Source organism: Zonotrichia leucophrys, chromosome 9 (assembly GCF_028769735.1).
Source record: "Zonotrichia leucophrys gambelii isolate GWCS_2022_RI chromosome 9, RI_Zleu_2.0, whole genome shotgun sequence".
Taxonomy (NCBI): Eukaryota; Metazoa; Chordata; class Aves; order Passeriformes; family Passerellidae; genus Zonotrichia; species Zonotrichia leucophrys.
Genome location: NC_088179.1, coordinates 8010873 through 8033537, shown reverse-complemented (window position 1 = coordinate 8033537; position 22665 = coordinate 8010873). Strand labels below are relative to the sequence as shown.

Below are 22665 nucleotides of genomic sequence, written 5' to 3'. Positions count from 1 at the left end.
ACTAGCTGTTGTTCAAGGACTGAAAGCAGTTGATGCTCTACAGGTAGTGATCTATCAAAACATATTTTGACAATTTTTGTATTGACCTGCCTAGATACTTGTCTCATAAATCACTTTGGTGGAATTGCATAACTTCATAATAGTGTTGTTTATCTACAGAGCAAGCAAGAAAGAAAAAGCTGTGAACAAGAGAGGGGAAAATGTAGGTGTAAAAGCTGAATGAATGTGGGCTATCAAACAAAGATGTGCTGGGGACAGCAGGAAAGGCAGCAGAGATTGTCCAGGGAGAAACTGAGGGACAACTGCCACGCACTAAACCAGTATTTAGCAAAGGTAGCTTTCGGTTTCTCTAGAAAGTGGATTTTGTGGTCCTGCTGGTCTGCTGTTATGTCAGTGACTTGCATCAAAACTTCCTCAAGTCAGAACATCTGTTGCGGCCAATGGAAAGATTCCTCTTGACTTTTATGTGCTTTGGATCAGGCCCAAAATGCAAATAGTTTTTCTCTCATCCTTTGAAGTCTTTAACATTTCATGGGCTCCCTTATGTTATTGGTAATTTGCACCAGAGGTATTTTGCATGCAAATGAAATTTTGGCAGTAACAATGACTGCATTGGTGAATATGCATGTAGGTGTATCAGTAAAGCAGATTTTACTTTTCCATGTATCAAACTAAAAATTTCTTTGTAACACTGAGTTGTTCACAGTATCTACAGCTGCAATCAAATGTATTGACAAATGCACGTAAAACACTGTATAAAACTGTCAAAGTACATTTTGATACATCTGTATAGAGCCAATTGATTTTTCCTTTTTTTGTGGCTTGTGCACGTTAATACATGTTTTCTATATGAAACTGGCATTTGTCACTAACTTCACAAAGCACTGTGGATGTCATAAATTTGAATACTGTAATTGAACCTGAATTTACTATGGATTTATTTAGCAGATCAAAGAGTAGCTTCAACCTACTACACTAATTTTGTTTGCTAGTATAAACTCCTGAGCTTAGGGAAGTGCCAGAGAAGGCCTGCTCCTTTGAATTATGTGAATGTGAGCAAATCACCGGGTTTCTAGTTTTTAATAAAATTGGAAGTGCATTTTTTAGTTGAGGGCTCATGCTGATTTTAGTGTAAACATTCTGGCATTTCTTAGAGTCATAAAAACCATTGTAGCGGTCTCATGGGTGAGTGCAATACCAATGCAATAAAATATGACAAGTTACAGTGCCACTGTTTACCTTCTATTAGGAGCTCGCTTTCTCACATGAGGTGGGTGCTTTGCTCCCCAGTGAGCCTTGTCTGAAAAACACTGAGCCCTAATGAGGGCAGCATCTTCTCACCGTGTCTTGTCACCCACCCTGGCCACTGGGATGCTCTTCCCCATTTCAAAGTCGTCCTGTCTTGCTTGGTTTGGTCTGCTCCTGAGCCAGCCTTTGTGCCGGAGCCCTGCCTTGCAGAGCAGTGCTGCTAAGCCCAGCAGGCTGAGCGGAGCTCTGGCCCTGGGGCTCAGCCCCTCCTGCTCCCTGCAGCAGCAGCTGGCCCTACCTGTCCTGGCTGCTCTTCAAGGGCACCGCCAGCCAGGGCCTGCCAGGAGAAAGGGCAAAAACAATTTGTGTTTCTAATTGCTCTAAGATATGATTACCAGCATCTTTCCACAGAGAAAAAAAAAAAAAAATATGTCTGCTAAATGGGGTATTGCAGGAAGGGCTTGTCAGTGCTGTTGCTGTTGGGAGATTACCGTGTGTGACTGGAAATGTGGAGAGTTAGTCACTCTCCTTGTACCCCAGGCTGTTATTTAAAGCTCTTGCTGGGAATGCCATTGCAACAGGGAGGGAGTAGCAGGAATTTCAGGGCTGGGGTCAGCAGTGATGTTTGCCTAGCAGAGAGAGAGGATGTGTCAGCTGAGCAGGGGTGGCAGTGCCCAGAGCCCTCACCTGAGCTGCAGGGATGGTGCTCGCAGCAGGGCTTGGCTCTGGGAGCTTCTCCCTGTTTCAGTGCATTTTTTGTGTAAGAAAGAAGCACATAAATAATCAGAACCTGAACAGAGTCTTTTGTAGAATTGTAGGTGATTACCCAGCTCATAAAAAACACCAGTTGCCAAAAATACTTGTCAGTGCGAAGTCTTTAAAGGAAAGAAGGGTCTTTCTGGTCCTCTGTGTTTAATTTTGTGTGGATTTAGCCAAGTTTTGTTTTGAGAAAGAGGAAAGGCCATGTAAGGGTGCCCTAAGGAAGCATAAAGGGAGACAGCATTGCAAGTCACAGTATGTCACTGGTGGCTTTGCTGGGACAAAGTAACTGTGGCAAACTGATGTACTGGAACTGCTGAGGACAGCAAGGGTTTGACTAACTCTGGTTGTGATGCAGTAATGCTGATGGGAAGGGAAGGAGTGGGGCTATGGACAGGCTTTGCTAAAGAGTGGGTCTGGAGGAGCTTTAAGCCAAGCCTTTCCCACGGGCTGCTCTCAGCCTGGAGCACCCAAGCCTTGCTGAGTCAGCCCCTGCAGGGCAGGCACAGAGGGCTCAGTGGCCCTGGGGAGCCAGGGCCAGCCTGCACACTGCAGAGGCAGCCCGGGGCTGCCCCATTCCATCCTGGAGCTCCTTGAGCAATCCCAGCTTCAGAGGGCACGGCTCTGATGCCTCCAGCTCCCTGTGCTGCAGGGTGGTGCCCCAGCCAGGCTCCACTTTCCCTCCTCAGCCTTCCTCAGGGCACAGCCTCGGGAATGGCTGCAGGAGGGGTGCAGTGGCATCCATGCAAATCCTCACTGCTTTGAGCTCCTCTGCCCCAACCCAGGCTGGGGAGGTTCGTGCTGCATGGACTGTTCCATTTGGTTAAACATGCTGCTTGTGTTTTCTGCAGGCAGGTGGTGCCCCAAATTATTATGTAGTATGGATTCTTTAATATCATTAATTTGAGGGTTAACTTTGATATGAGCTGCATAAGCAGGGACTAAGAGTTGCTTCATTCCTGGCAGAGCCTTGGTGATAGCCCCTACCAGTATCTATCTAGTTAATTTTTGAACTCTCTTACTCCATTCAAAGTTAAAAGCTGATCCCAAACTGCTGATGACATCTACCACCTAAAACTGGGTGGTTAAATCTCAACCCATCAGCTTTGGTGGTTCTGGGGCCCCGCTCAAGTCATACTGTGATGCCCAAGCATGCTTGAAATTCACCTCACAAATGTGCTGTTGTGTTCCTGGTTCACTGCCACCCCTCCAAAGATTCAGCAAGTGACAGTGGGTGCAGTGAGAGCTGGGCTCTCTCCGAATGAGCATTCCAAAATAAGTGTGAGGTATTGCCCAATTAATGTACTCTGCATTACCCAAGACCATGAACAGCCTCTTTTGTGAGGACCAAAGTTGTCTTTATAAAGAAATAATACAAAGATGTGTTTAAATATGCATGGAATGTGTATTGGTTATTTGAAACACTAAAGAAGCCTTGTTATGTGGGAGACCAGGGACAGTTGTTTTATTGTATTGAGTTTCAACATCTCTGAAACTTTTCAGCTGGGTTCTAGTCTAGAATGAGAATGTTCTCTTGAGGCTGAATCACATTGAGTTGTAAGCAGTATTCTATTGGCAGTGCAGAGGGCAGGATGCAAAGAGGAGTGTTGTCCACCCAGTAATGAGACAGGTTTAAAATGCAGAAATTAGGGGTTTACATGGTGTTTGTTCCCTTCTGCAGTTTGGGGTGGGGATGACTTGGGTAGTTTAATTTTTTTTTTTTAACCCACTGGAGAATCCTTCCAGGCTTTTTCTCACTGCCAGGAGGGATGTGCTTTGCCTCTAGGATGTGAGTGACAGTGCTCACTTAATTGTCTGTGGAGGGTGGGATTGATGAAGCAGCACACAGGGTGCAGACAGTGCAGTGCTGATAGCTGGCCTCTGGCAAGCCAAACCCAGGCATCCTGTGGAGCACAGATCTGCTTTCTTGTGAGGCTTCTCAGTGCATGGCCCTTGGCCCTGCTTCTCCTGCCTTCCAGCTTTTCTATCTGTGAAACCCCACTGACAGAGGATGAGAATTTCAATTTGCTGTTTAATTTTATGGTGATATCAGGGTGAGGAGACTCAGGCCATGCATTATGAGGGCGGTTTTATGAGAGCAGTGATCAGGCTTTGAGTCATTACATCTACTTTACACTTTGGATTTTAATTGCTTTATGGAGCTTGTTAATTTTTGTTTAGTTTGCTTGTAGCTTATGAGACGTAGTTGTCTTTATCAAAAACTTCCACCAGCTCTTTCATCACTAATTCTCCATGGTACCACAGTTCTTAGAAGCATGCAGGCAGGATTTTATCCCACGTGGCTATTACATTGTGGCTTCAAAAATACCATTGTGTTTTATTTTGGCTTGTTTTCCTCTCTCAGTTGCTAGGAACAGATATAACACTCAGAACAGTGTGAGTAATAATCAGAACTTCTTAGATATCAACTAATGTGGGAGATAAAACTACCCAGGTGACATATTTCTAAGTGCAAGCAGTAGTAAAGCCATATGAGAAGTCATTACCTTCACATTTTTTTAAATCATTTGTTGAGATGTATGTTGCTGTTTATTTAAAATACCCTTAGTACAAAGCTCCTGGGAATACCAGTGAGAATGTGGTTTGCAAGTCTCTCTGTGCAGGGGTTTCCATGGGCAGCTGTTCTTTGACCTTGCCCTACATGAGGAGTTTCAGGCTTTCATTTTTGGATTACCGACCATCCTCTCTCAGTATCACGCATTCACCTTAGCTTTCTCAAAATGCAATGGCAAATCAGATTGCATTAATGGAAAATGCCTGGCCTAGAAAACAGCTTTTACTGCTGACAGAATGGGCTGATGAAATCTGGGCTGGTAAGGTATGCTATTTTTGACTCTGAAAAGTAGCATTTTCTGAAGGTTTGCTGAATGCAGTAATGTGATTTCATGTTCGTCTTTGTTAGTTATCTCTAGCTGCTGGTGATGGTAATGGATGTTAATGTTCAACATTTAATCAGCTAAGGTATGTGTCTGTCTGCTTTTCTTTCTCGAAATTTGCAGGGATTGTTATCAGCTCCGTGTGTTTTCTAAGAATCAAAAGCAGCTCAGAGAAGATGAACAGAGGTCTGCTAAATCTATTTTAGAAGCCCATAAGTACAAATGAATGATTATGTGAAAAAAATTAGTTCTTCCCTCTGACTAAAGAGGTGCTTGCAGTAACTGTTGGCTTGCACTGTCTTCCTCCAACCTTTCCATGGCCATTTAGTGAGGTCTGGTTCAGACAAATTCCCACAATCTCTAGGTTTTATTCCCTGCTGAGGCTGGAATATTTGGATGTCTGTTCAGACACAGAGTTTACTTTCTAATTAGCACATCAAGTGCTTTTTTTTCCCTCGTTGTTTTTTTCTTTTTCCTTTTTTGAAGGCCACAACCTCTTGTCCCAATGCAGGCAGGTGAAATTTCACGGGGACTTCATCATGGCTCATACCTCAAGCATCCGGACACGCCTTTGTGATTGTCATTCATATCCGCCTGCCATTGCCTCTGGCATTTGCTGAGTTCACGTTTCCATGTGATTTACTGCAGAACAGTTTGTTTAACGAGTTTCTAACACACACTGACAGGGAAGTCCCCCTCAAGAAGCTGATCTAATGATAGCCTTCATCTTTGCTTTCTTCAGGTAGAAGCTAAAAAAGCAATCTGTTGGTACCCGTGATTTAGACTTTGTGCTTAGGGTGAATTCCTGAAACTTGGAAACTTTGCCCTTGAATCTGTGAGTGCTCTGAATTGCAAATGCTCTTTGTCATGGGTTCTGTGTGCGCAACAAGGCGGGGAGCTCTGAGGCAGCCCTGTGCTCCCCAGTTGCAGAATTTCATGTGCAATTGGGTTATGAGTCAGCAGCAGCTCTCTGTGAGTGTTCAGGTAACCACTGAGGTGTCTGGATGCTGAGGCTGCTCCTTGACAGCATTTCTGGGAAACCTTTTAATATCCCAGAGCAGCTGCTCTGTCTTTTGGCCTTGGCTTCTTTGGTGCATGCCTGAATAAAGTCACTAAGTGTTTGCAATACCAAGATCCATTTAATGTTGGAAAAAGTGATTCATATGGGTCTTATAAAAGATTGCTTATCTCTCATGATGGGTTGGGCACAACTGCAAAAATAGCCCTACGTGTCTCATTCACAAAACCTAAGCAAATGCATTGGAATAAAATATAGCAAAAATCCTCTCTTCCCCAGTTGGTTGCTGATCTCATGTATTTGGGGCTCTGCCTGGCACAGTGCAGATTTACTGATCCATTAGTGGCTGCTGTTTGGCTGCACCTCCACATAGGAAAATTATGTCTAGAAAATAAACTTGGCACATCAGACACGCCATAACTAAATCATTGCAGCCAGCACATTTCCTCCTGTTCTGCTTAACTGCCTCGAGTTTTGATTATGTACAAATTTAATGGTTTGGTTCTGCTGGAAAATCTGGGGTTTGTTTATTTAAATTTATATTTCTTAATGAATGCATGCAAGAGAAAGCGCTAAGTAATTACAAGTGAGGAACATGGAAAACTGCTATGCTGAGCTGAGCATTAGTTTCTGAAAGTACAGGCCCTCCTTTTTAATAGTCTAATAAAAATTTTGGTAAACGAGTGACAAAGTGCTTGCAAATTCAAGCTGATGGTGGTCCCTGGAGGACTCCTTGCTGGAACAACCTAACAAATCTTCTGGGAATTTTGTTTTGGTGATTAGAAGCAGAGTGCAAGTAACCCTTCCGTGGGGTGGGCACAGGGGAAAAGGCTCTGGTGGCCATAGGTGGATGCTGGGGCTGCTCTAGAGTAGTATCCATCTGTAGTTGTAAGGTACCTCTCTGTATGAAACTTGACAGTCAGAGGAGCACCAGGAAGACAATGAAATTTTCAAGGTATTTCTATTTTGGGAAGACCCTACTGGTAGTTGACAGAGGGAGAGAGCAAAATGGGGAAAAAAATCCATTTCTGCTTCAGGTCTTCTGTCTTGGCTGAAGGTGGGAGTGGAGGTTACTCTGTGTGACTTTGGGATCTCTTGAAAAGTGAGAAATATATGCTGGAAACAGATTGTCCTGCATACCCAATCAAATTTGTTTAACTTCTGTAAGATCACCATGTCAAGCGCATTTTGAAACCTCGCTCTCCTAAGCTATCTTATATAAAATTCGGATGTTGGTGATAGCATTTTGTTAGTTGTTGAGGCAAAATTAAGCCTTGATATGGTTTAGTGAGAGCAGATAAGGTGGTGCTCATAAGAGCTGATATCTTATCATAGCAGGAAGAGCACAGGGTGATCAGGGCAGGTGTGAGTCACATGCCAGCGCCAGCATTGCCACCACTTCTCTTGGCTGCAGTAAATTCTTGTGGCCTGGACTCAAGTCAGTGGTGCTTTTGGCCATTTCTAATTAGCTCCATGGATACCATAATTAATTTCTTTATTATGTTGCATTAATTTAAGTATTGTGTATATATTTGAATATATGACTCTATCGTGTCAACCACGGGGGCCTCCAAGCCGAAATGGAATGTTATTGTTGAGTTTATTTGCCAGTAGTTTTGTTGGATACAGATGCTTTTCCAGATTAAGAAGCAGAATTGTGTTTGTTTTGTCACTTTCTCCTAATTAGCAGCTGTATGACATCCAGCAGGAATTTGAAGGGAAACTTTCCTTCTTGTGCGTCATCATTGCTGGAGTGAAGGCTCTCTGGGCTGGGCTGTGTCCTGACCTGGATCCCAGCCTGGGGACTGTGTGTGCTCTCTGGGTACCTGCTCTGGTGACCAGGGCTGCAGGAGGCTTGGGGCAACCTGACAAAGCCCCATTGGGGATGGGGTTGGCATCCTGGGATCCGTATGGAGAGAGGGAAGAAAACCCCTTGGGAGCATTAGTGACATTAGCCAGTCACCTGAGAAGGCTTCATTTGCTTTAGCAGTTGGCTCAGCTGTGGGCTCATTCCTCATGCTGGAGCTGGTCTCAAAACTGTGTTATCCTGCCATGGTTTGTGCCTCCTGCAGTGCCCAGAGTGTGAGCTCCATTCCCACCGGAGCAACAGGCTCCTCCACCGTGCAGGCTTTCAGCCACGGTGGCTTTGCTCTGGTGCAGGTAGATTCACACTCCAGATGCTTCCCCTGGAGCAAGTCAGAGGGCCCTGCCAGCCTCTTGTAATTCATCATTTCTGCTGCTCACTGGTGTGTCTGCTGAGAGCCTCCCTGGAGCTGCCTGGCAATTGCTAAGCTGGGACAGGAGAGACCTATCACAGCTATTTTTGGTCATGCCTGGCATTGGCTTTGTTCCCTCAGGACTTTATTTAATTTACCTTCTCATCAAAAGGGAGACTTTCTGCAGGACCCTTGAAGAGTTCTTAAGGAATTCATTAAATGTCTGCCTCCATAAAAACCCCTACTTTAAAGTTTTACCAGGTGATATGTCCATTGCAAAACTGGGCCAAATCCTGTGCTCCTGGAGCAGCAGCTGTGCTGTAAATCTCTGTGTTGCCTGGACCTGGAAGATGGATGGGCAGAGCTCTGATTTAAAGATGCCATACATCTTATGAATTCAGGATAATAGAGAACTTAAGAACTGACTCCAGCTCAAATTGTGAGTCTTCTTGTCCAGAACTCCCAGCAGCCACCCATAAAGCTGGTCTCTCTTCGGCTGTTCTTTTTCTGAACCTCTTGCTTGCTGGGGCTGTGACAGCAGGTCTTCCAACCAGCCTCTGTACATCAAGTGCCTTCCCCTCACTGTGCAGGGATGTGTGAGGATGAAAAGCCTTGGGGAAGACATCTGCTCTGTGCTGGTGAACCAGAGTGGTGGAAAGCATTCTGAATGCACCTGAATGGGGTCAGCAGTGAGAGCTGCTCTCCTTCTGGGTTGGTGCCGTGCCACTCCTGGGCATGTCCTTCAGAATGTCGTTACACACACCTTCACAGGGGCTCTGCTGTGCTGGTGTTTCTGTTGGTGACCTAACAGACTCTACTTCAGAGCTATTTTCTCCTGAGCTAATTCCCTGTCTTGCTTTTATTTATTGGTGATAAAAGACTATCACAGATAAATAGGCATGTTCTCACTTGACTCGATAACTTACACGGCATTGCTGAAGGTGATTTACAATTTATACATGGAAAGGATTTGCTGATCTCATTAATAACTTTCCAAACATCTAGATAAACACGCTATTGCTCTGAATCAAATGAGCATGAAACAGCCAAGGTATTCACCTGCAAGGGCTTCTGGCACTCTGCTCTTTCCCAGACAACAGAAGTTTGACAAAAGAATGTGGGAACTGCCAAAACGCGTTTCTCCTCACAGCCACCCAATCACCCTAAGGTGGGAGATTTCAGCTATTCTTGCTAAATTATTCTTCTCTGTTGGAAGGCTTGTTGACAGGAGAAGATTCCCAGCTCTTTGATTTTTAAATCAGGGCTGTATTTCACATCTCTGAGACTGTGGCCCATGCAGGCATTTTGCTGCATCCTCTTAAATGTCCCACCAAAGCCTGAGATGCAAGAGAGCAGCTAAACAATCTCTACAAGCTTCCTCCGTCAGGGCTGTAAAAGGAGAGCTGAGACAGCCCTGGGTATTCCCTGCTGAGTAAGGCTGTTGCCATGATTTGTTTCATCAGAAATAATCACCTCCTCTTGTTTTATGGGCATCTTGTTATCTGCAGATCTCCAAGTGCTCTATTGCTTAATTAAACCTCACAACAGCTTTTAGGTGTATGTATTGTGAATCTTATTGCCATTTCCTGAGTGCATAAACTGAGGCAGGGATATTGAAGCATACAATTTGGGTGTCTGTGTAGTTACCCTTTTCAATTTAGGGGGCCCAAAGGAGCAGCCCTGCTTCCTCTGCTCCCTGCTTCTTTCATGCCATCAACTCCTGTGGGAGGGTTATCCATAAAAAAGCAATCTCCCATGATCTGTAGGGAGTCGAGCTGGAAGTTAGTGAGCAGAAGGTGAGGCCAGACCCATTGGGAGGAAAAGGAATGATTTTTCCTCTCTAAGACAGTGATACACAGTGTTGTGTCCATGAATGCCAGAGGCAGGCCAGGCAAGCTGTTCTCAGCCTCTGGCAGAGCCAGGAATTACAGCTGTCTTGGTCTCCATGTAGCTGTGAGATTGCCCCTTGTTGAGAAGCTTCGGGCTGTGAGGGAGAACAAGTGAACAGCTTCCAGATGGCTCCTGGCATGTTTGGGGGTTTGTAGGTTTGCCCAGTGAGGGGCAAATCTCCTGTCCTGGAGATACTCGGGAGTGGTGTGGATACAATCCTGAGTAATGTGCTCCACAGAACCCTGCTTGAGCAGAGGTTGGAGCAGAGAACATCCAGTGGTCCCTTCCAACCTTACCCGTTCTGTGAAACTTCAGCTTGATGTACACATCTAGGAGAGAGTTGGGGTGAAAAAAGGCATCTAGGGAAATCCTGGATGGTTTGAGTCTTCTTCCTCTTTCAGAACCTCTTTGGTAGCAAGTGCCACCTTTAAGCGAGGGTGCAGCTGCATGTGCCTCAAGTCCAACACTTCTGAAAAGGTGGGATCTGTGTAGAACAGAGAAACATGCAGCTTGAGCAGATTTAGGGAGAAAAGGACAAACAATTGGGCTGCTGTTTTGCTCTTGCTGTTGAGCTTTGTGCTACATTTTGCATTGGTAATGAACTAAAAGTGCTCTGTGTGCTCCAAACAGCAAAGGGCAAAGAAGAGAGAAGCAACTCATCATTGTATGACCCTCTCTAAAGTGTCGTGGGTAATCAAGTGTGAAGTACTTAATGGATCTTGATTTGCATGCCACTATTTTGATTGATGTACTACTTAGTAGAGGTTTGATACTTTTTTACAGTGGTGTTGATGGGAGTCTCTCAGAAGCAAAGGTATTTAAAAGATGTGTAGATGTGGCACCTAGGGACGTGGCTTGGTGGTGGACTTGGCAGTGCGGAGTTAGCAGTTGGATTCGGTTATTTCCCTAACTAAATGACTCTGTAAGCACCTTGTCTATTTTCTTTAGTGCTGGGGAGAGCCAAAGCAGTGGTTTTTTGAAGTCATTGTGTTCCCATCATCTTTGTTAAACAGTCAAAAATAGTGCAGAGTTGTTATCTTGCATAGACCCTGATCTCACCAGAACTGTCTATATTTAGGCATCTTCCAAAACCTTTGTGTCAAGCAATTCTCTGGGGAGACCAAAATAGCTTTTTTTTTTGTTGTTTATATATAATGTTGTACAGCCATCTAGAGAGGATGTGATGATTAAACCATATTAAGACATCTTGCTATAGCTCTGGAGACAGGAGCTTTAATTGTGTTCCAGGCTGCTCACAGTTAAAGCCAGCATAAAAAAAGCCCAGAAAACCAGTGTAGTTTTTAGTTTGCTGCCATGACGTGGCTCCATCACACTCATGATACAAGTTCAAACAGTAGCAGAAAACATTGCAGCTATGCTGGGTTCTGCTGCGGAGTGAAATTCCCCTTGCACAAAAGAAACAGCACTAAAGGATTGAAGGGCAGCATCAATCCTCAAATTCTTCACGATAGACAATTTGTTAAGGGGTATTAATGTAATAATTATTTCAGCCAGCTTGCAATGTCTCAATAGCCTGTATAAAATACAATCACCTTTAAAATAGCGGGGAAGAACATGTTAGGTGCTCTATAATACATTACAAGTACAATCTTTGCCAAGTCCAGGACCCTGAGCTGATGCTTGTGTTAGGAGCAAACAGACATTTTAAACAGGAATGTCAGAGCTCTGTGGTGGGCCTTTCTGTCTTAAAGTGCTCAAGCTGATGCTGTGCTCTATCACAGGCTTATCTAACTTTGGAGGTTTAATTGCCTTTCTACAGAGCTGTTAAGATTTAGGAGATGAGAGATAATCCCAGGCTGGCTGGACAGTGCTTTTGAGATACAGATCTCTGTTCTCATCAGTGCTTTTACACCACTGGGGAGAGAGGCTTGTAAGCAGGTCTCCCTGACAAGAGGATTAGGGCTTGTTAATGTGGAGATTCAGGCCAATTAATCAGCTTTCACTGGAGTATATCATAAAACTTCAGTAGGGATTTTTTTCCTCCCTGTAAAATGCAGTTGCTAAAGAACAAAAATCGCGATTTTTTGTTTTGTTTTTTTTAATAAAAAACCCCCACCTTATTATCTTAGGTTTGCCTGAAAATCTGTCAGTTTCGTCATTCTCGTCGTGCTGCTTCTGTTCAAGGGAATCCATCAACTTGTTTTTCTAATTGAGTAATTATTTGAAACTGATTAGTTGACTCATCCCTTAAATCTCACAGCTTGTCGAAAGGTGATTAAACTTCCAAAGTTAGATGAAGTCTGTGATAGAGCAGAGTGACAGCCTGAGCACTCTGAGGAGCAGAACATCGAACCCTTGGCTCAGGGCAGCGTTTCAGAGATGCCCTCGGCTCTTGGGTCAGTGCTGGTGCTCTCTGCTCCCAAAAAGGACACGGCTGCTCCTGAGCAGAGGCGCTCTGTCCTACCAGGGCATCTGTTCAGTGTTCAAATACTTTTTAAAAGTAAACATGCAAAACAGTGCCCTGCCAAGTCCCCAGTTCAGCAGCACATTCTGCTTCCTTAAAGCACTGAAATGTGGAGCTGTGTGTGCTTTCAGTGCTCTGCTGCCTGCAAGGAGGGGACAGGTCCCTGTGCCACTGCGCGGGCACAGCAGTGTCCCCAGTGCTTCCTGCTGGTGGCCGTCGGCCGCTTCGCTTGCGCTGCCAGTGCTGGCAAATATCTTCCTGTAGAGAGCAGAGCAGGTTGGGATTTTCACTTCTCCTGCAAAGTGCTGACTTCTCACTGAGAAAGGCTGGGTTTTTTTTGTGGTTATTTTCAGTCACAAATTTTTTCACCTAGTCCTTGAATTTTTAGCTTTCTATTTTTATGTCAGACAAAAGCCCAATAAAGCAAGTGTTCTGTCCAGGGGCTGATTTTCCTTGGTGAGCTTTTCCAGCTGTTCTCCCGTCTGGTGCAGGGCTGGGAGCTTTGTGTGCTGGTGGGGTTGACAGAGCTGACGTGAGATCAGGGTGCTGTCAAAGACCAGGAGTGAGCATGATGTGAGAAATGTCAAGCTTATCCCCATCTACTCCCCCAGCTACCACAGCTGTAGCAGAGAAAAGGGTTGCATAGATAAGCTATTATTATTAATACATAGAAACGTGAGATTTTCAAATTCCTATGTTTTTAAGAAGAGGTTTTTTTAGCAGTTATGATCTATCAGCTACGTAGCAAAGTTCAGAATAATTCTTAATTTTTAAGAATCAAAGCTAATTTTTCATTTTTAAGTTTTCTGTGTACGTCCCTATTAAACTTAATATATGAATTGCATATGTATTTATTTTTTTGGTTTATGATTTTGACTGTCTAGTGTCTTTAGAAAAAGGGGACCAATGAAAGATTTAAGTGATCTGACTGATAGACAAATTTAAGCTTTTCAATTGATTGCATTATCAGCGTAATTATATTTCTTTTGCATGAGGTGCAAGTTGATTTGTAATATTTCTGTAGAAGACAAAGGCAGTATGTTTCTCTGTGTGAAACACAGGAGAAGTGATGCTGCTTAGGAGTGGCACTCCAAACCCACAAGCCCTGTCCCTGCAGAGAGAATTGTGCAGTGCCCAAGTGCATGGCAAAAACATCTGGCAATTGGCTCTGAAAGCTGTGCAAAGAAAATGATACCCAGATGAACAGGACCTCCTTGGCTGGGATTAATAGGCCATTCTGGTTCTTGTGTCATACACCTGGGAGTTTTGTTAGTGCCTGCAGCTCTCTCTCTTGAACAGATTGCTGCGTCAGATGTCCAGTCCTGTTGTGCTTGTGCCCTTTCCTCAGCTGGAGACTTCATTTTTTGTGGTTTGTTTCCCTGGATTTCATGTATATTAAAAAAAAATTAAAGCTCTGGGATTCAGGTCAGAAGATTTTGGCTTGTTCAGGAATTTTATCAGGAGGGCAGTGAAGAAGCCCACACGGGTGGTGGGGTTTAGAGGACAAGCTGCTGCAAGCACAGGCACAGCAGCTGCAGAAGGCCGAGGTGGATGGGCAGGGAGCCCTTGGCACAGCTCAGACACACAGGAGAAGCACCCAGGAGGATTCTGGAGTCCAGCCATTGCCTGAGGATGCAGAGGAGGTGTTGGGAAAGCCAAAGCCAGGCTGGAGTTTGTCTGGTGTGGGATATGAAGGACACCCAGAACACCTGCTCCTGCAGGCACAATAAGGAAGGCTGAGGAAAGCACGGTCCCAGGGCTCAGTGGGGAGGAGACCTAGTGACCAAGGACATGGCAGAGGTACTGAATGCCTTTCTGCCTTGGCTTTCACTGGCAGTGTTGGCCCTGCAGGTCCACCAGAGGCTGTCAAAGTGCAGTGTCACAGGGGAGGACTGAGCACAGAGGAATTTAAGTGAGGTGGGCCTGATGGGATGTGCCTGATGGTGCAGCAGGCTTTGGCTGAGGGCAGTGCACTGCCATTCCCTGCTGTCTTTGACAGGCTGTGGCAATGGAATGGGCACCTTGCAGTGAGTGCCTCATCTCTTTCCCTCCTGAGGATTCAGTGGGAGACCTTGGGTGGTGATGGTGGCTTGTTTCCACACCAAAGATCACTCCAGCTCCTCACTTCTTAAACTGAAGTAGGCAACTGACTTTCTAACCTCCCAAGAGCCGAATAAAAATCTGGCCACCTGTCTCTCCATGGGTGCACAATCAGGCAAGGCACTCTTAGATTTGCCAAAGGTGTTTGAGTTCTGTTGTGACTGGCATCATGGGATCAGTCCCCAGCCTTAAATCAGCAAACCACAGCACTAGCACTAGTTACAGACCTGTAGCTAAGGAAAAAATAACCAAAGAAATTTAATTATTTTTTTAATGATTGTTCAGATTAGGTATGTGAAAAGCTCCTCCACTTGGTTTATGCTGCAGCTTTGCAAAGGGGGTGTCAGTGCTTAACCTGCTAGGGTATCTGCATGTACAGGTCCAGTGGCTTGGACACTCAGAGTTTGGATTTCAAATCATACAAATTAATGTTCCAAGGTCCCTTTATTTTTGTTTTGAACTTCCTGAGTTTTTACCCAATCATGGAGTAAAAGTGCTCTGCAGTCAAACAGTCTAGACTCTTCCCCAGTGGGATTTTTGTGTTTCCTTGTGCCACTCATGCATCGAAAATACATGCTTAGTGTGTAGAAATACTGGTTTTCTCATCAGAGATACCAGCTAAAGATGGGGAGCTCCTTTTTATGTGTAGCAATAGTACAGTCATTATTAACAGGAGGCAAAGATCTTACAGTGTGAACATCAAAGGAATCTGACGTTATTTGGAAAGAGCATTTGGTATATCACATCACATTCTACAACTTGACTTTTAAGAAATGCTCAAGAGAAAGCTTTTTTTTTTTTTTTCCCCTCCTGCTTGGCTTCTAAGGATCTTTATTTATCACCCTCAGGGGCATTACAGTGAGTAATTAGATTGGACCAGGAGAATGACTTAATTTTACAAGAAACTCATTAATTCATCCTATTTTAAATCTTCTCATTTCACCCCAAACCCAATTATGCTTGTAGTGGCAATGATCTGGAAAGGCATTGTCTCGTAGGTATCAGGGGCCCACTGGGACCACTGGGGTATTCATGTTGGGGAGACAAGGGTGACTCCCTTTCTTTGACTTTTAGGTCAAAAGACCTGGTTGCTGGGACAGCTTGACAATTAGAAAACCCTGATGAGCATTTGGAAGAAAAACAGCTGTACAATAACAGAGGGGTTCATGGTGCGGGGCAGAAAGCTCATCAAAAGAGACTATCCAAACAATTGAGTTCTATAATTAACACACAAAAATCTGTTCAGAAATGGTAATAACAGTAAAAGTAAGCTTAGAAGATGTTGCCTTCTTATGTGGCAGATGTAGTTTTGTTACGATGAGAGAGAGAAAATCCATCCTCTTAAAGTCTAAGAACAACATTCAAGGGGAAAAGTAAAAGTAACTTTTTGTTCCTGAGGGTGCAGTTAAAACGTGAGCTCAAAATATTTCCAGGCAGAAGAGCTGTAGGAAAAGTAACCAGTGATGAAACACATCAAATGTGCTATCAAAGTATTTTTTCAAGTCTTTAAACACAAATTTCTTTTCTCACTGAAATGTATAAACGTGACATTGAAATATCTCTTATTAAATGATATGCCTTGTCCTTCATTTCACCAAGAGTACTATTTTGGAGCCTTTCTTTAAAGTTGGCTACAATCATTGACTTAAAAGTAGTTTTCTCTCCTCTGTTGTGTGCAGAGAGAGATTTGGTTCAAAACTGCTTCTCAAGGAATTTTCAAGTTTTCTTGGTATGTAGCTAACATATTTTTCTGCTTCAAGAAAAGGAACTGGAATGCATAGCTTCTGACAGCTGAGCTGATTGCACAGGTTTTAGCAGCATTGCTTACTTGCCTGTGATAATAAATGTTCTTGGGGGTACAGAGGGCTCCTTTTGGGCAGGAGGGTGCAGCAGGAGCACGGTTTGGTTGTGCTCCTGTCCTTGTGTGGAGGGCTCAGCCTTTGGCACAGGGATCTCACGCCCACGGCTCTGCAGCCAGCGCTGCTGGCCTGTGCAGGACTGCAGCCCGCAGGATGAGCACTTCACAACATCTCTGTCACATTTGCTTCTAATATCAGTTTATTGACTTAACTAGATTTACTTGAATAAAACCACGTTTCTGTGCTTGTTTTTCTCTCTAGTCACTTTATTAGGTCCTAATCAGAAATCAGTATTTTCTTGGTTGCAATCCTCTTCAGCAGAGGCAGAGGCTTCAAGGAGGATTTCTGATTTCTGCTCCCTTGGTCCCTGGTGTCCAGGGCTGTGCCAGAGCTCCTACCCAGCAGCTTTCAGCTCAGGGCTGGCCCCCTTGGGTATTCCCATCCCACCACTGCTCAGATCCCAGCCAGGCTCAGGGACGTCTCCCATCACTGCCTCCAGCACTGCCAGAGCCTCTGCCTGGGGCTCCCTGAGATGCTTTTAGGATGTGCACTGCATTTTTTAGTTTAGGAATTTGTCAGCAAAGAGGTTGGGATTATTTTTTTATCCAACCCTTTACGAACATTACACCATTTAAATTTTTTTTTAAAGGGCTGTTAGGTGTGCCAAGCCTTTTCCTAACTCGGAAGGAATTACTGCCATTTCCACAAGGATAAAGGAACAATTTAAGAGCAAGTACTGGGGAATATTTTTTTTAAACAACTCTAGATTTGAAAGAATAATTTTCTTAAATATTTCCCCTGCCCCCAATAAAAAACCCCAACAATATAGCTTATTTAAAAATAGTTAAAACCAATTTAATGCAAGTATTTTGTTGTAGCAGTGTTTAAAAAGAATGTGATTAGAGCCCCATCCACTATGAGATGAGTTTTTAAATTCTGAAATTGCTGCCTGAAATTTTCTAGTCAAAAATTGAGCATTTGGAGAAACCAAGCAAGCAGACTTTGCAGCCCACACACGTATTCTTTCTCTTTTTTTGAGGAATCTTTAAGTCTGAAAATCAGGTTTTGATGTGAAAACAGAGTTGGAAAAACAGCTTGAGAAAATTTACAGCTAGATTTGACTGAAGTTCCATAATTCTTCAGAGTAATTTTTGAAGTTTTGACATGCATCACTTGGATATATTTGGAAAAAAGAAGGAAAAAGGCATTTAATAATGACCAGCATTGTTTGCCAGATCTTGTCTTGCTTTAAGAGAAATAGAAATCAAATAGATGTTAGTATTTTAACTCAAAGACATCAGCATGATTATTTCAAGCTGATGTCCATTTAAATTAATGTGATTTGTTCTGAGGAAAAACTGTGAAGTGAAAATATTTTTGTTTGAGAATTTCCCTTGAATGTGGTGCAGCTGATTGTAACCGTGTTACACTTGGGGGCGACCTGAATGTGAGAAAAAATTTTTTTCTCTTTCAAAATACAAAAAGAAACCTCACAGAAAGAACTAATTAAGGCAAAGCTAAGAAATTGAACTCAAAGTTTGCACTGCACATGTGAACTAATCTTTTCACAAAGGCATCTTTCGAAAACTGTGTAAGAACCCCATTCATGCTGGGTCTCACCCAGCAAATCCTTCCTAGAAAAGCAGCTGCGTGAAGATTTGTCATGAGCAAGCAATAAAGACTTCCAGGGAATGAGTTCTGTACAGGCTTCTTGTTTGCCTACTAAATCATTACCCTTCAAAAAAAAGTCCATCTGTAGTTGTAATAGGTGTGTCAGCAGCACTTCATGCTAAGAACAGCTTTTACAGGATTAGGTTGGAGTTTTTAAGTGGCGCTACCATGGAGCTCTTGGGGGCAAAAGAACTCCTGGTTTAATGCAGCACATGCTCTAATGCCCTTTTATGTCTGTTGTGAAATGTGGTGAATCTCTGAGCACACTAAAATGAAGAAAACTGTCTTCAGGAGTAGTTGATTTTTTGAAGCAAAATGGCTGTGTGCGCTTTAGGAGCAGCCAGTGTGTTTGGAGAGCTTTCTTCAGGTCTTGAAATATTAATGATCTTGGCTTAATATAGTAGAAAACAAAATACAGTGCATGAAACGAGGGGAAAAAAATCCTTGAGTTACAGAGTGTTGACCTTGCAGTACCCAGTGAATACATCTATTCCCTTTTGGACCATGGAGTAGGAAAAGATAGGGAGGAATGGTCACAAAAATCTTTACCTGTGATATTTTCTTGTCTTTCTAGAAGTGTGTTATAGCCCAAATAGGATTTTCAGCCTTGAGCTAAATTGTTGAAGTATTTTAATACCGCAAATATGCTAAAGATAGCTCACTGTTTAATTATTTCTGTGGTTTGTGATGTTCATATTAAGAGTAATATGAGTTTACATGTTTAGTGTTGAAACTGTGAATGATAGAAAGAATTTTGTGGATAAAGGCTGTCAGCTTGGTTTCCTCTTGTATTCTGTTTTTCAATGCCTTGTCTTTATATGTGGCAGCAAGATGCTTCCTGTGGGTGTCTCTCCTGGTCATACACAGACTTAGGAATATTTCTCATCTGAGCTGTGACAGTGAAAACCAGGAGTAATATCTAAGACCAGAATCTGCCACTTGAGTGCTGCTGTTGTTAAGCCCAGAACACATAGTGATATAACAACTTGCTCACCAGATAGTGCAAATCATATGTTAAAAAAAAGAAGGGTTATTTTGTTTGTTTGTTTGTTTGTTTTGCTGGGCAATTCCAATCCCAGGCAGAATAAACTGTTTTCCAGGAGTTGCCTTTGCATTCTGATGGTGCCTGGCAGACGTGGTGGGTTTGAATTTGTGTTCAGGGACCAAAATCGTTCCTTACATGGGGCAGGCTGGGTTTAACCCCTGCAGTTCTCCCTGCCAGAGCTGTAGCTGCTGCTTTTAATGGAAACCCCAAGGCTGTTTGAAGCATGGCCAAAACACACCTTGCAAGTCGAACCTTATCTAATGCCACGATGCATGTGAGCTCTGTAAATCCATCACTTGGGCAATGTGTTTTCCCAGGCTCCTCTGGTCCTGTGGCAGCCCCAGCGAGTGTCACCAGGCTGATCCCCCAGCGCTCTCACATGTGGCACATCGTAAAGTCAGGACTTGTTAAGGACATTTCATAAATGGCTTTGGCTAATAAGAATGAAGTAACTTGCTCTTTTATAAACGTGTTACTAATATCCCTCTATATTTCCCACTGGAGGGCTTCATAAGAGAAGCAGGGAAAGAGTGAGGGGGTCTAAGGGAAGGTTGAAACGGCAAGAGTGAGCCCTGGCTGTGAGGCGGCTTATGCCCTCCCAACAGGAGCCTGTGTGTAGCAGGGGAACTCTAAAGGTAGTGTAGGTGATAAATGACAAGATGTGGGAGTGAGTCACACAATAAATACTGGGAACAGCCTTTCTTTTTTACTGGTTTGGGTGCCTGGGAATTTTCTGTCTTCTCTGCAGTGCTAAAAGCCAGTGGTGGTGATGGTGGGCTTTTTTCTCTAGCCAAGGGAGACATTTCTAGGATGACATACCTGTTAGCCACCATGAAAATGTGTTATTAATGATGCTAATGAGTTTTTTCCAAGTGATGTAAAAGTAGCTTTTATGAAGCTGAAGTCACCAAAAGCTTGCCAGCTGCACGTGGGCCCGGGTGGCAGTGGCGCAGCTACTGCTGTGCCCCAGCTTCGAGCAGGAGAGAGCATTGCTGCTCTCCTCCCCTGGGGAGAAAGAGTCAAATGAATTCTGCCTTGCCAGGAGGGAGATGTGCCATTTCCGGGCATGTTGGGTTCCTGTCTCACTCGCTCTTAAAAATTGGCAGTGTCTGACTGTCAGCTGCCATTCCTTAAGTGGTCATAGAATAAACCAATTGCACCCCTTTTGTCACGCTCTGTGTGTGTGGGGTGCAGGTGGACATGGGTTAAGCCACATGCAACTCCACAGTAAGCACAAAGAGGCAGCTGATTTTCTGGCAGTGTCAACAGAAGAGTACAATTTTTTTATTTTTTTGCCATCTCTAAGCCAGCTTTTAAAATGGCTCCTTGTTGGAATTAGAAATCAGTATCCCCTGACGTAGGACTACTCATTAAGAGTGTGATGATTGTTAATTCTTCACCTGGGGCTAAGAGGACATCATTAGATCTCTTTGAAATGTCTCCTGCCTTGATTTTGAATGAGTAAGCTAGCAATTTATGATCACAGCCCGGGCCAGTAACACTCTCCCTTCCTGTTCCTCCATCCAGCTTGCAAAATCGGATACTACAAGGCTCTCTCGACAGACGCTGCCTGTGCCAAGTGCCCTCCCCACAGCTACTCCATCTGGGAAGGCTCCACGTCCTGCACCTGCGATCGCGGCTTCTTCCGAGCCGAAAGCGACGCTGCCTCCATGCCCTGCACCCGTGAGTTGGTCTTTGAGCAATCTCTGCCCCTTTTATCACCTCTTCTCTGTGCCTCTAAAACGTGCTCTGCTCCTGACAGCAGCATTCAGTGGCTCTCATGGCCCTTTGCTGATGCACTTCGCATTTTGGTCACACTTCTGAGTGACAGTGTTAGTTCTCAGCCTCTATTCCTAATGGTGGCATGGCTGTGCTGACCCTTGTATAAATAAATCAGAAGACACAGTTACAAAAGAGGGACTTGCACACCTTAGTAACACAGGTAGAAATAAAATACAGGCCTCAGTTCCAGTCTGAGCACCTGGCCAGTAGAGCGTATCACCTTAAATATGAATATTTTTAGAAATTGTGAAAGCTTTCCTTGTAATTGTATGACCTCAGGTAAACAGGTAATATTTATAATCTCATTATATTTCTAATTTGCTTGAAATATAGCTGGTGACCCTTAGGAACCCAAGTGTTCATCTGAAAGGGTGGCAATAATAAATCTTAAACTTTAATGAAACTCCCAATGCATGGTTTATTTTTTCCTGTGTAGGTAAATAAATCATGTGCAGCAAATGGAATTTGCTCTAGTTCCACCAAAATACCTTCATCAGGGAAAAGGAGAGAAGCATTGAGCACAGTCAGGGTTGCTAGATAAACTCCTTGTCCTATGTGTTGGTTAATGGCTCATGCTGTTGAAGACCTGGGATTCCAGGCATGTTCTGGTGTTAAATTGTGATCCTCTTGTTCCTTGGTTTTCACTTTCTTAGGAGCAGAGCAGTTTGAAACAATAAGTGAAAGGGCTGTATGTTACCAGGGGGGATATCCATGTGTGGCATTCTCTGAAAACTATTGGAAGTGTTTCCAGATTTTTGGAGTTCAGCTGTATATTTATGTAGAGAGAGAGTGTGTGTGTGTCTGAGTGAGGAAAGGCCGAGATATTTCTTTTGTAACATTTTAATATATTGAGAATTAATTTTGTGAGAGATGACTCACATTTATTTAAACCTTAATTTCTCCCTTACAAGGCAGAAACAGAGCATGTCCATAACTAAGTTAGCACTCATCCCTTCCCCACACTCCCTTGATTCCAGCTGTTCTCCAGTGATTTCCTTCTTTTCAGCCGTGAGTTCTGCTGGGTGGTGGTTGAGGAGGCCAGGCCATAGCCAAGAGCAGCTGCTTTTGCTTAGTAGGAAGCAGAGTGGTGCATGTATCCCTTGCCAAGTATTGACTGGGAATGGAGTCTAACTGCATTGTGAAACCTTGTCTAAATGGGCAAGAACATGCTTTCTATAATATAATTTACACTACTAGATCTAAAACGTGACCAGTTTGATAGAGAAAATGTCTTTCTGCAACAACAAAACTATTGTGTAAAATGTACACCCTGAATAACATGATACCAACAAAAGGTTTTCAAAGCCTTGGTCCCTGTGAAGGATAGCTTGACCAAATTGAAATCAAATTAGTAATCAACTGGTTGAATTTAAATAGGCATGTGAAGTTAGGGAAGTATGAGGAGAGAGCAAAACATTTCCAGATGGGGAAATTGTAAGCAAATGATCTGTATGTTTGCTGGTGTTATTGCAAAATGTACCCCTGCAAGCTCAGCCCTTTTTTGTCAAGTCTTGGGCCCGCTGCAGCCACTCCTCGCCATTCCTGTCTTGGCAGGTCAGACAAAGCTGAAGTTCCTGATCTTGGTGTTTTACCCCAAAAATACAGAGAGGAAAGGAGAAAAGGCAAAGGCTGTGGTGGTGCTGGCCTCAGTCTTCATCTCTGCAGCGGCCTGGGAGGGCTCTGCAGGCAGAGGCAAGCCAACACCACAATCCTATGGACAGCTGCTCTTGGAAAACAGGCCTGTCTCTGGAGGTC

General features: G+C 43.8%; 1 protein-coding gene across 1 annotated transcript in view; it reads left to right on the top strand.

The window, feature by feature from the left end:
- EPHA4 (EPH receptor A4) overlaps positions 1-22665 on the top strand; it is a 104627-nt gene that overhangs the window by 20223 nt on the left and 61739 nt on the right. The window contains exon 4 of the mRNA XM_064721609.1: positions 20656-20811. Coding sequence (XP_064577679.1) covers positions 20656-20811 — 156 coding nt within the window. The remainder of the gene's footprint in view (positions 1-20655; positions 20812-22665) is intronic.